Raw genomic sequence first — 13,119 nt, forward strand, 5'->3', positions numbered from 1 at the left:
ACCAGTGAAAATGTGGTAGAAAGGTTCCCCTGGCTGAAAAATATACCTTCTCTCCTAAGTCAGAAAGAAGCTTCCTAAACTCTTCCTTTTGTAATGTAAATGCTAATTTGAGTGATGAATATAAGAACACACACATACTCAACAGATGTTATCTCTTACTCATTTTTTTAAGTTTTGAGAAAATCTCATCAGGACCTAATTTCAAATGGTTCTATTATATCTGTGTTTTTGACTATGAGCAGCCTAAATTGTTTTCAGAAAGTAAGCAGATATTGATTCAGAACTGGTTTTCTAACTGGGCAAGACTACTAACTCATCCTGTTAAAAAATTTTTCAAAATTATTTATTTTGCATGCTGTGGAAGGTTTCTTTACCTGCAGATGGCTGGGAAACATTCTTGAAGACCTTTCTTTTTAACTAAAGATCCTTCAAGGCAGTACATAATGATGTCCATAACCTTTACAGAAAAGATGCAAATCCAAAATTAATTTCAAATACTTAACTTTCCAAAATTCAAATTATTAACTTAGGCCTCAGCTGCATGAAAATTCTAGATAGTTTGACTGCAATATTTACTTTTATTTATTTATTTTTTTTAAAAAATATTTTATTTATTTATGTGACAGAGAGACACAGCGAGAGAGGGAACACAAGCAGGGGGAGTGGGAGAGGGAGAAGCAGGCTTCCCGCTGAGCAGGGAGCCCGATGCGGGGCTCGATCCCAGGACCCTGGGACCATGACCTGAACCGAAGGCAGACGCTTAACGACTGAGCCACCCAGGCGCCCCTGCAATATTTACTTTAAAACTATAGTATATTTACTAAAGCTACACTATAGTTACTTTATACTACAGGATATCCTTTTCCTTATTTGTGAAAAACAGAAGAGCAGTAAAATAAAGAAATGAGAGACTTGTTGACTTCAAAAGCAATTCATATTTACGAACAATATAGGTAGCTTTTATTCAAGCACAGTACATCCTTTGTTTTACTTATAATGAAAGACATTAAAGAGAACATACCCTTTAACAATTATTCCAATACAGAACACTTCCCTATGAATGGTAAGTGTACACAGCAATCATTTTGATCTTTAACGAATTTAAATAAGGACCCTAGAAATGGTACAAAAGTTAATTCATTTAATTATCTCTCTCTCTTTCCTGTAGATAATTCTTTTTTTTTTTTTAAAGATTTATTTATTTATTTATTTATTTGAGAGAGAGAGAGAATGAGAGATAGAAAGCATGAGAGGGAAGAGGGTCAGAGGGAGAAGCAGACTCCCCGCTGAGCAGGAAGCCTGATGCGGGACTCGATCCCAGGACTCCAGGATCATGACCCGAGCCGAAGGCGGCCGCTCAACCAACTGAGCCACCCAGGCGCCCCCTCCTGTAGATAATTCTTTTAATTTTCTTTCTTTTATTTCTTTGGAAATTAAAATGCTGATTCATATTACTACACGGACATATTTAATTTAGATTGTTGCTGTAATATTTAATAGCAGGATATTCTTACCTCCACCAGAAGATCCACAACATCTGTGGGCATTTTTTCAATAAGAATCTCAATGACTCTCAGAATTTCCCCTTTAGCTCGTGCAAGAGTTGTCGTGTGCATGTTCTGTTGGGACTGGGTATTTGCTGCAAGAGCTGTATGTCTGTGTACCTGTGAAGACATTCCCATGCTGTAGATACGGCTGATACTCGATTCAGTTTTGCATTTCTAGCCACTGGTTTATTTTTCACTTGTTAACACAAGAGGGGAAAAAATAAGAATCAACAAAACAAATCTCTTGGGGTAGGTCAGATCTTTTGATTGCAAAAGAAAGCATTTAGTACAATAAAAACTCAGTAAGTATTCTCTAATAAAATTCTCTAAGTTCCTGAGTATTATATGAGACTTTAACACAACACTACAGTGACATTTTTCAAAAGACAGACTGAAGGTTTGTGAATTTGGTCTATTTGGTGCTGAGGTGGACAGCGGTTAGGAGATACCCAAGCAAGTAAGAGGCATGAGACTTGCTCTCAGGTGGTAATAGTAAATGATGCTTATAGAAGACTTCCTGTGTCCCAGGCACTATTCTTGGTACTGTATAATGAAGGTGTATCATGTGAATGAACGTGCCTCCAAAAATAATAAGCATTGTAAAGAATATAAGTTCACTGTGATTTTTCTTCCCCATACAAACTGTAAGTCTTAATCATTCAGAGGAGAAAGAACACTGATAGGAGCTGGGCCAGCCATGGAGGAGTGGGCATGACAGGGGAGGGGATGGTAATAACAGTGAGAAATACTTCAGGATCTTACTCTAAAACTCTAAGTGAAGTGGAAAACTTATTTTTTACAAGGTAGTAAATGTGAACTATTACACTGAAATATTAGAACACTAACAATGTAGGAATCAACTGGTAATTAGTAGAACATTGACATTAAAATATTTTATTTTTTTAAAGATTTTATTTATTTATTTGAGAGAGAGAGTAAGAGAGAGTGAGAGAGAGAGAGAGAGAGAGCACATGAGAGGGGGGAGGGTCAGAGGGAGAAGCAGACTCCCTGCTGAGCAGGGAGCCCGATGTGGGACTTGATCATGGGACTCCAGGATCATGACCTGAGCTGAAGGCAGTTGCTTAACCAACTGAGCCACCCAGGCGCCCCGACATTAAAATATTTTAAAAATACCTTTCTAACCTAAAGGTGGAGTAGAATAAATCCAAAGCATGGCTATTCTAACAGTTCATTTAAAAATATTCATATGTAAATGGCGAAAATTAAGTTCAAAAACACAATTAACACAAATACTTGCTTACTCTTTAAAGAGGCAGTTTTATGGCTGGCATTTATAGGACCTGTATATGTGGTCAGGTGTATGTAAGGTTTATTCAATATACTCGATATTACTATCAATGCATATTCAACTGGTAAGAAATTCCATGGCTAATTTGTTCATTTATATATATATATTTCTGTTATGTAATAAATCTGTTCATTTATATATATACTCTTCATATAAATATATGATATCTATAAATTACAGATATATTACATATACATATTTTAAATACACTGTAACCTCATTGTAACGCTAGGCACTATCAGAAAAACACATCCCCTTACTCTACAGATTTATTTTAGGTATGAATTCAAAGTCCCACCACCTCATATTAACCCATACAATCTGCTATTAAAACCTTCCTTCCTCCCTTCTAACTACCTTCACGTCACAAATATTTGCTGCATGCCTATTAAGGATGGCTCTGGGGCAGACATGGGCCCAGTAGGTTTCAGGTTATCAGGGCAGACTCAGAGGTATTTATTTAGTATTTTAAAAATTCATCATAGCTACAGGAAAAACAACTCAGAGCTCATACCCCATGGACACCAAGTCTGCACATTATTCATGCTGAAACGGAACAAACCTTTAAAAAAAACTGTAGGAGCTTATTATCCTTCCCTTTCTCTCCCACTACTAAGACCTATAGGAAAGATCCTATAATTGGTTCATTGTTCTTTACTAGTTTTTCAGTTAGATGTGGGCAATTAGTTAGAACACTAAGAACGTGGGAATCAATTGGCATTCAAGTCTTTATCTGTGACATGCAATAGGAAAAACAATTAGCAAGTTTATGACTTACATTTTTGTTTACAGTTGAAGAGCCAGTGTTAAATAAGTTCAGTGTTGATTACAGGCAGATATTCACATTTATAAAATGTATCTTTAGTATATTTTAATTTGAATAAGCCTGCTATATTTCAGATTGGAAAATTAATTTCAAATATTCGCAAATGAGTTAACTTTGAGAACAGAAATGAATACAAAAGCACAAGTCATGAATGCATTGCTGTGGAATTCAGGGTACATGCACACAGGTACATATGTATTTATTTCAGCACTAAATTATTAACTTGCATTGTTCTAGAGCAAACTGGAAGGATTATTTGTGAATATGGACCCTCAGCTCACAATCTCTAATAATTCCTCTAAACGAGAAAATGGAGCACACAGAGAGGTTCTGCTCACCTCTTTGGCTATGGTTGTGATGAAGGCGGGTGGTCTGGCAGTGGCAATGAGCGAGAGGGCATGCCTTGCCGAGCGGGCGGAGTCAGCTGCAGGGCTAAGAGGCAGCCCCATTGTGATGCTAAACAGGGATCAGAAAAAAAGGAAAAAAGAAAAGAAGCATTAGAAATATAGACTGAAAAGATTAGACACAGCTTATAATGTCAGTTCAAGGTCAATGGGAGCACTCAAACAGTTAGAATATAATGGACTTGCAACAATGAGCAGTGATTAGGAGTCAGGGTGTTCTGGCATCAAATACAAAATCGAATAATTAACCGTGAAGATTGAAAACAGTATGTGCATCTGTCCAAAGTGTTAAAAACGCCTTGTTAACAAATTATCAAGAACTAGTACTGAATGTATATCACAAAGCTCAGAATCCGGCAAGAAAGAAGACTGTGCTGGGTATTTTCAAATTTTTTGCTAAAAATAAATTAAAGGTAATAATTTGCTTATAAGGCCACAGAAAAAGGGCTTCGTTTAAGGACGTGTATCTGAAAGGAAGAAAAATTCACTTCTGTCCATATAATTATCCAAAGAACTGAAAAAACTGCAAAATTATTTTTAGTTTTTAATATTATTTTTAGTTTAAAATATTCTCATACTGTTAATTTACCCCATGCTCAATACTTTTAGAACCAATCTACTAGTCAGCATGTTCTGCCAATAGTTTTTTTGTATTGATGCAAAAATTGTATTAATGGATACATAAAGATCATAGGCATGACATTGTCCAGGCAATATATAAGAATATGTACATGATGAAATAAATCTTTCCAAACTGTGGGAATATCCTGATAGAATAGTGATGTTATATTCCTTTGCCACCCCAAAACATAAAAGTGATAATATTCTTCTGTTTGTAAGCTTCCTGTATATTTTATATAGACTACTGTGAAAAGTAGTAAGACTTCATTAAAATGTGGCATGTGATCCACATGTCAGCTGTATACAAGGAGCATTTTGCTATTCAGTAAGAGATCCATTATAGTTTCTCTCTAATGTTGATACGTGAAAGTACATAATTTTGATACTTAAATAGCCATATGAAATTATATTAAGATTTGTCCTGCTCTAATTAGTCTGTATGCTTCATGTGTAAACTGGTTTATGTTTACTAAAAATTCTCAAAATGTTTACAAATATTTCTATGATTAGTCTAAGAATCATTATTTTAACTTTTAGATGAAAATAAGTATGCATTACATAGGCATTCTTATCATTGTTAAAAGAAGGTAAATTGGTTATACAAAATTCTGCTTATAATTTCTTGGTGACTACTACATTGCTTAAATCTTTGACTGATAATATAACTGTCTCCAGTCCTTTTTCCAAACTGAGGGTAGATACAAAGCAGGAACTCAGAGAGGAGGATGGAGGTGTTCCTTTGATGTTTACCACTAAAAAGAAAGATGTGAGCTGACAGAACACACCCATATTGAACAAGAAACAGAAAGAATGCATGGGTGGATATGTCACCTCCACAGAAGATCTTGATGCCCTAGGCACCCAGTAGGGGCTGGAAAGACATGTTCAGCAGTAAAGCAAGGTGGGGTAGTTAGCCAGGCTCTTTTCCGGATTAAACTTTACTATTGAGAATTCCGCAAAGGAAATGCTATGTGAGTAGTGCTAACCTAGATTGCTCAAGAATTGTTATACAGTTTTGATCGTATTTTAAGTTTTAAAAAATTCAAAAGCTAATTACACTTTTGAGATATTCTATGATGTTTCTCAACTCAGTATGAAAAGGTGTTGATAATACTGAAAGGCTGAAACAAAAATGGTATGTTAGGGATGCCTGGGTGGCTCAGTCAGTGAAGCGTCTGCCTTTGGCTCAGGTCGTGGTCCCAGGGGCCTGGGATCAAGCCTGGCGTTGGGCTCCCTGCTCAGCGGGGAGTCTGCTTCTCCCTCTCCTCCCCACTCCTGCTCTCTCTAGCTATCTCTCTCTCTCTGTCAAATAAATAAAATCTTAAAAAAAAAAAGGTATGTTAACTAAACAATTCTGAGCAAACCTAAATCAAATTTCCTAAGATCAATAAAATCACAGAATGCTGGGAGCTGGAAAAGATCCCCAGGCAGCCTCCCTGCCCAGCAGTCAGCCATGGAGCAGGAATGTCTACCTCCTGGACAGCCCAGCCTATGTTTGGAAGGCATGACAGAGAGGAGAAAGAACAGGATGTGGAACCCAGGGTCTAGGTTTGAAATCAAGCTTTCCTGTGCTGTTTCACATCTTCTTGCACCTGCCCAGAACATCCCTTAGAGGGGGGGTTGTATCGGCATTTTATGGAGAAATCAGGTCCATAGTGAGGAGCCAAGGTAGTAGTCTGATGTCTTCTTGGACAGCTGAACTTTGGAGAAAATAAAGGGGAGGGAGGCTTGCCCATATTGTGGTTAACTGGATTAATGAACTGGTAACATGACTAAACTCAGTGACTTTGGATGAATGGCTAGATTGCATCCCTGAGTGAGGTTTCTTGAGTGGTATGTTGTAACATGTAGACTTCAGCTCTGTCCTTTTTGATGTCAGTTGTGATTAAATGAAGACATGGATGCACTGTTATCAACTGGTGTGGATATAAAGTTATAAAAGCAACTGTACTAAATGGGAGAACTGGAATTCAAAAAGTCCTCAGGAAGATCAAATTGGGCTCAAGAAAGAAGTCTTACGTGTGGGTACAAAGGACCAACTTTACAGGAATGGGATAGGCACTACACTGCTTGACCAAGCTTAGGGAACAGCACCGAGGGCTCTATCTGAACCACAGCTATGGATGTTAATGATGTGGCTGCCCTAAAGGGCTAGGTCATATCAAGGGAAACAGAGTGAAAGAGAACATGTTGCCCCTGCTGAACTTCATGGTTCTGGCTGCCTGTTCGCCCTCCCTGTGGCTGTACTGCCTCTGAGCTGCTAAGAGATGGGATCTGCCTTCTGCAGGCCAAGTGTAAGAGCATCCTCCTGGAGTCCAGAAGAGTCCCATCCAATTCCTGCTGTGTGCTGTTGTGAGCACTTGCAATTGGAAACCAGAGTTCTGCTCACACAAACAGGATCCTACCAACCTCACCACCCACCTCTCTTCTAGCCCTTCTCTGTTCCTTCAGGAGGAGAAAAGTTTAGTGGGAAGCCAAGGCCGGGGGCCGGGGGGAGGGCGGGAGGGGAGCAACAGGAAGAATGAGAATGAATGACTATGCATATATGTGTTCACCTGAGGATGACAAATGGATACTGTCCCCCTATCCTTATGTGCCCTGTGGCCACCATGCATTGAGTAAGCACGATGTGTGGAAAATGGGTCTATTAAAGTAACAACTTCACAAAGTTGTCGAGATGATTAAATGAGCAGGCAAATGTAAAAACCTCCAGCCCTGCATCTCACCTATATTATACATACAATAGATGCTTCTTCTGACCCAAGATGACTCTCACAAATAGAAATAAAGTGAAAAGAAAATGAGATCAACTAACAGCAGGTCACTGGTTTCAAAGTTAAAGGCCCAGTCACACATCACCCTTAATCCATCTCAGCAAATGATCTTGTGAATTTGGGTAAATCGGCAAACTTCTTAATGGTAAGAAAAATGGTAAAGTTTGGTGTCCAGAAGAGAAGCTGTAGGGTAATAGGTAAGGAAGCTAACCAAAGACATATAAAAGTATTGCTCATGAATTCAGTGGAAGCTGGAACATCCAAAAATGTGTAGAGGCGTCAAAGGGTACGTTTGAGTGACTCCCATGATCAGCGTCCGATGGCTGGAGTGCAGGACTTCAGAATGTGGACACATCTATTGCTCTGAGGTCAGGGTTCTGCACAACCAGAGTGCACAGGCAGGAGGGTTGGGCATGTGAGAACAGAGAAGAGCTGCCAAGGCACAGGGGAAGAAGACAAACCTTCTCTCCCCTCTGTCTATTTAATGCATCACTGCCAGGGCCATCTTTCCCAAAAGCACTAAATTTATTTCATGGTTAACCTGCTTAAAAACCTCAGTGGGTCCCAGGGCTTCTAAGAAAAATCTTGAACTCCTTGGCTTGAGGTTCTAGTCCCTCCATAATCTAGTTTCACTAACTTGTAACTCAGTCTTTTCAATACCATGCTCCTGAGGCCAGGCTAATTGTAAGGTTGGTCCCTAAAATGCCATTCCTTTTTTGACTGTAGTTTGTGGCTTATGCTTCTCCACTACCCATCCCCCCATTAGCACACTCTCCTCCCTCCCCTCTGTTCAATTCTTGTGGAAGCCTACGTGTTACTCTGCAATTGCTAGAGCATTCAATTACAATCTACTGAAACGAAAACAACCAACAACGAAACCCATTTATTCTAGGCTCTTAGCACTAAATCTGATTCTGCCAGGCATTATGACTTAGTTTGCACTGTGAACTCTGCGCAGATTGGTACCATGCCTTCTAATCCTGTGATCCCCCCAAAGTGCCTAGTTCAGCCCTTGGACATAGTGGTAGCTCAATAGTTATGCGCTAAATGAAGTTACCTGGCAAATCCAGCAGGAAAAAAAAATCACTTAAGCCTGTTATTTGACTGAACTGACCAAGCAATGAAGTCAAAGTAATTGATCTAGTAGTCCCAACAGACATTCTAATTCTACATGTAGTTATCTTGAAAGTCAAAGGTGCACTGTGTATGTGATATATTTTAATGTGGGATTCTAACTGAATGAAGAAGGATCATACTATCAGAGGTGTGAAAATAAAGGGGTACCTGCCTTATTCTGGAATCCGTATGTAAACACAGAACCCACTCTTTTCAGCTGATCCTGCTTATCTGGCTGTTACGCAGATCATTTGTTATATAGGTTTATAAGATGGGTCTTTAGTTTAAAAAATATGATATGACATACTCTCTATTTTACTCAGCATTTTAGTACACACATCGCATATGAAATATCAGAGATGATAGAAACTGTAAATAAAAATCATGAATAGAAAAATAGTCCACTCAGGCTGAGCTCATTCCTTACATGACTGCTCATTAATCCTGTTCTAACCATTACTCCATTGTGGTAAAAGCATTTTAAAAGTCACATGTACGACCGCTACAGTTAAATGTCACCATCTACAACTGTCAGACTCCCCCATCTGTCAAACTAAGGAATACTCTAAAAGAATATTCAGGGGGAAAAAACCACTTAAACTTTTATAGAATAACCCACAAATCATGGTTAACAGTATTATGGACTAAATGTTTGTGTCCCCTGAAAATCTGCCCCAATGTGATGGTATTTGGAGATGGAGCCTCTGGAAGGTAATTAGGGTTAGATGAAGCCAGGTGGGTGCGGCCCGCATGATGGGACTCCTACGAGAGACACCAGAAAACAAAAACTCATTCTCTCCCAACTGTGAGCACACGGCGACATTGCAGCCACCTACAGGCCCAGAGGAAAGGTCTCAGAAAAAAATCTGCCTTGTCAGCACCTTGTTCTTAGACTTTCCAGCTTCCAGAACTATGAGAAATAAATTTCTGTTGTTGAAGTCCCCCATTCTATGGTATTTGTTATGGCAGTCCAAGCTAAGATAAAGAGTAACAGGGCATTGAAAACAAAGACTAAAATTATTTGAAAATGCATACTTAATTACATAACAACTGGGAATTCCATCTTACCCCTTCCTGGTAAAAAGAGATGTACTAACAAGAGTCTTTAATAAGGAATCATCAATTCTTGTCTGTCATGTTAAAACTTAATTTGATAACTCAAAGGTGGCATTAGTCTCCTAAACACAAATGTGGTGATTCTCCCAATAAGTGCCCATCTTTTAGACCTATTTCCTATATGTTGTATATATTTACAACTATGAGTTATAATGTAAAAACTATGCTAACAAAATTTAGTTAAATGGGCTCCTCAAATTATACATTTTCTATTAAAATAAACATCTGGGGTCCTGGGTAGCTCAGTTGGTTAAATGTCCAACTCTTCAGATCATGATCTCAGGGTCCTGAGATCGAGCCCTGTGATGGACTTCGCACTGGGAATGAAGCCAGCTTGGGCTTCTTTCTCTCTCCCTCTCCCTATGCCCCTCCCTGCCCCGACCTACATACATGCACTCTCTCTAAAATAAATAAATAAATAAATAAATAAATAAATAAATGTGAATAGGAAAAATAGTTTAAATATAAAATCCTAAAATACTTTAGTGTGTATATGGTATGTTCTTTTCTCTACCCCCTACCCCGTATATAAAAAAATATGGTTGAAATTTGAGTTAAAATGTCAATTCTTTTTCTCTCTCTATAGAACTATATATAGTTCAAAAAGAATATTTCTAACATATGGGGCTTAACTGTATATTATCAAAGCATGTGTGGTTTCTAGTTGACCATATGTTTTTCCTTTAAAGTTTGGTAAACTATGAATTTTCCAGAAAAGCAATGGGCTTTTGGTAATTCATTAACATTCTTCCGTCGTGGCAGTGGATGAGAGATCGCCCACACTAGGAAAACAGAATCACCATCAGACCACAACATGTACAGAACAGTCTAGCCTTCTAAAAGCACAAGGATTTTTTTCTGTTCTTTTACAAAGTATGATTTTCTACTGTTTCTAACATTTTATCCATATATATAACCATGGTGACCTAAAAAATGATGGATTTATAAAAAACATAATACTGCATGTTTCTATTTTTCTCACAATTAGGTAGGGATGGCTTTATCTATGATTTCAATGAAGAGCAGCCTGCATTTTCTATTAAACAGTCCATCATGAATGAGCAGCCCATAATCATTAATTTAAAAACTCCTCAGAGTCTACCTGTGGATCACTGGTCACATAAGGGGTGGCATAACTATACAGGTATGGGAGAAGCCTAATGGGAGTCAGGAGACCTGGGTGATACTTTAGCTCTTCTAGTACTGGTGAAACCTCAGGCAAGTTGTATCATCTCTCTTAACCCTGTTTTTATTGAATAGTATATTGAGAGCTCTGGCCTGAATGCTGCTGAAGATTTTCATCTCTAAAATTCTTTGACTTAAATGTTTATTGAATACAAATCATGTGACAGGGTTATGAATAAATATGAATAAATATATAATACCTGGCCCAGGAACTCAAGGAGCTTACTGATATTTAAATAGGTTATTAATTTCTAGAAGGTATAAAATTCTTGATGGGAATTTTCATTCAGTGTATTTTTAAAATCTGAAAGTATGCTGAAAATTCCGAGTTGACAGCTTTTATGTCCTTTGAACAGGCTGTTTTACATTTGGCATTCTCTGGATCTTTAACTGTGGGGGTGCAAGATGGCACAGCGGAGAAGCAGAGCTCGTGGAGCCAGCGAGACCTAGGTCTGAACCGCACCTTTTTCACTAACCAGTGTTTCTGTGGACAAGAGATAGAACCTCTTTCCGATTCATTTTATAATCTTCCATTATCATGTTTATGATCATTTTATAAAGTAAAAGGTGAAACCAATCCTCTTTTTAGCCCTAATTCTATTGCCCAGAGATAACTGGGAAGGAACTTATGTTCAAGTTTTAGATGGGCACTCCCCACAGTTTAAGTTCTGCAAGGAATGGATAAAATTAGTTAAAAACAGTGTTTACGGTCATGTACCCTATGTTCTAAGGAGCTCGTCAGCATCTGCTGGGCATGCCTGTACCTTCCCATCTCTGTCCTTTTGCATGTCCTTGTTCTTCCGCCTCTCCTCAAAATTATTCAAATGAGAGATGCAAATAAAACTCTTCCTGGCATCCTTTCTGAGCGCCCAGCTGTGATTCACCTCCCTGTCCTCTAAGCATCCCTACCTTTTACTCTCCTCCTCCCTTTGCATCATGGTTACCCCCAGGGAAGATCTTATCCTTCCTTCAGACCGCAAGTGCCTTGGAGACAGGATCTGTGTTTGATGCAACTTTGTAACTACACACAAGACCCAATAGTGTTCCTTCCATATATTAACTACTCAGTAAAAGTTTGCTTAGTTAAATAGTTTAAAATTTGGTAGAATAGTTGAAAACATTAGAAAACAACCGGTGTTATTTTGATGTCAAAGTTGTAAATTCTCAGTCTTATTTCTAAAATAAAGGCATTTTAATTCTGGAAAAATGCCCTATCAATCGAGCCATCTATAGTTTCTCAGGAGATCTCTCAGGAATCATCTCTGACAGAGGATGTCAATATATGGGAGAGAGAGGAAGAAAGAAACTCTGCTATCATATGTGCTCCCCAGAACTAGGGAGCAGCCTGAGCTGCTTGCCCCCCTCAATCCCCTCCCTCATAAACTCATAAGAATGGGAATAAAGAGGGAAGCACTGTGTATGTTTTTTCTTTTTCAATTAACATGAACTGAAATTTTTAAAAAGCACAAGCCTAACATAAAAGCTTCTTCATAAAGCAAGCTGAACATTGCGGTCAGAAGTGAGGTGGCTGAGCACTGTTATGGTGCACAGAGTCAATCAGGCTCAGAGGGGTGGCCCGGTAGGCAGGCATCATGAGGGTAAGAGGCACACGTCCCTGCTCCATTTTGCCCCACCTCAGTCCTTCTGCAGCCTGTACCAAGTGTGTCATGGATGTAAGAGGCCATTTTCAATCTAAATCTTGTTATAGATTAATAAGCAAACATTTTCTTGCTTATTATGCAATTTATCATGATGAAAATTACACTGGATTCCTCAAGGCTACATGCTGATACATTCATTTATTTAGAGCTGTGTATAGAGAGTTATACTAATCTTCATGACAGAAAGGATGTAATAGCAAGATTTAAAATTACCTACTGAAGAACTAAAGTATTTGTGTCTGTGGACATACTACATGTAGATAAAAACACAGTGCATCTTTATGTTTGCTGATATAAGCTTCATGTAAACTGATTTAAAAACAAAATAAAACAAAATATTAAATACTACGCCTAAAATAAAGCCCATCACTTTTCTCAACAACAAGACTGTATACTCTTGAAATTGTGTTTAGATCAGCTGTGAAAATAGGCTATAAAATTAGGTCAAAACAGAATTGGAAGGTATACAGGGCAGCTGCAGCCAACGGGAGGGCAAAGGATTGGAAATATGTTCTGGGCTTTGCACAAAGGCCAGCTGCCTCTTACTATTGCTTCAAATT

The 13,119-nt window shown here is 38.4% G+C and overlaps 1 protein-coding gene across 4 annotated transcripts in view; it reads right to left on the minus strand.

The window, feature by feature from the left end:
• WDR7 (WD repeat domain 7) overlaps positions 1-13,119 on the minus strand; it is a 364,436-nt gene that overhangs the window by 86,256 nt on the left and 265,061 nt on the right. For all 4 annotated transcript variants that reach the window (XM_028102886.2, XM_028102888.2, XM_028102884.2 and 1 more), the window contains 3 exons: positions 4,021-4,138; positions 1,515-1,664; positions 375-457 (listed from right to left, as the gene is read on the minus strand). In XM_028102886.2, coding sequence (XP_027958687.1) covers positions 375-457; positions 1,515-1,664; positions 4,021-4,138 — 351 coding nt within the window. The remainder of the gene's footprint in view (positions 1-374; positions 458-1,514; positions 1,665-4,020; positions 4,139-13,119) is intronic.

Source organism: Eumetopias jubatus, unplaced genomic scaffold (assembly GCF_037043125.1).
Source record: "Eumetopias jubatus isolate StellerSeaLion01/CBP00866 unplaced genomic scaffold, mEumJub1_p1.0 scaffold_16, whole genome shotgun sequence".
NCBI classification, from domain to species: domain Eukaryota; kingdom Metazoa; phylum Chordata; class Mammalia; order Carnivora; family Otariidae; genus Eumetopias; species Eumetopias jubatus.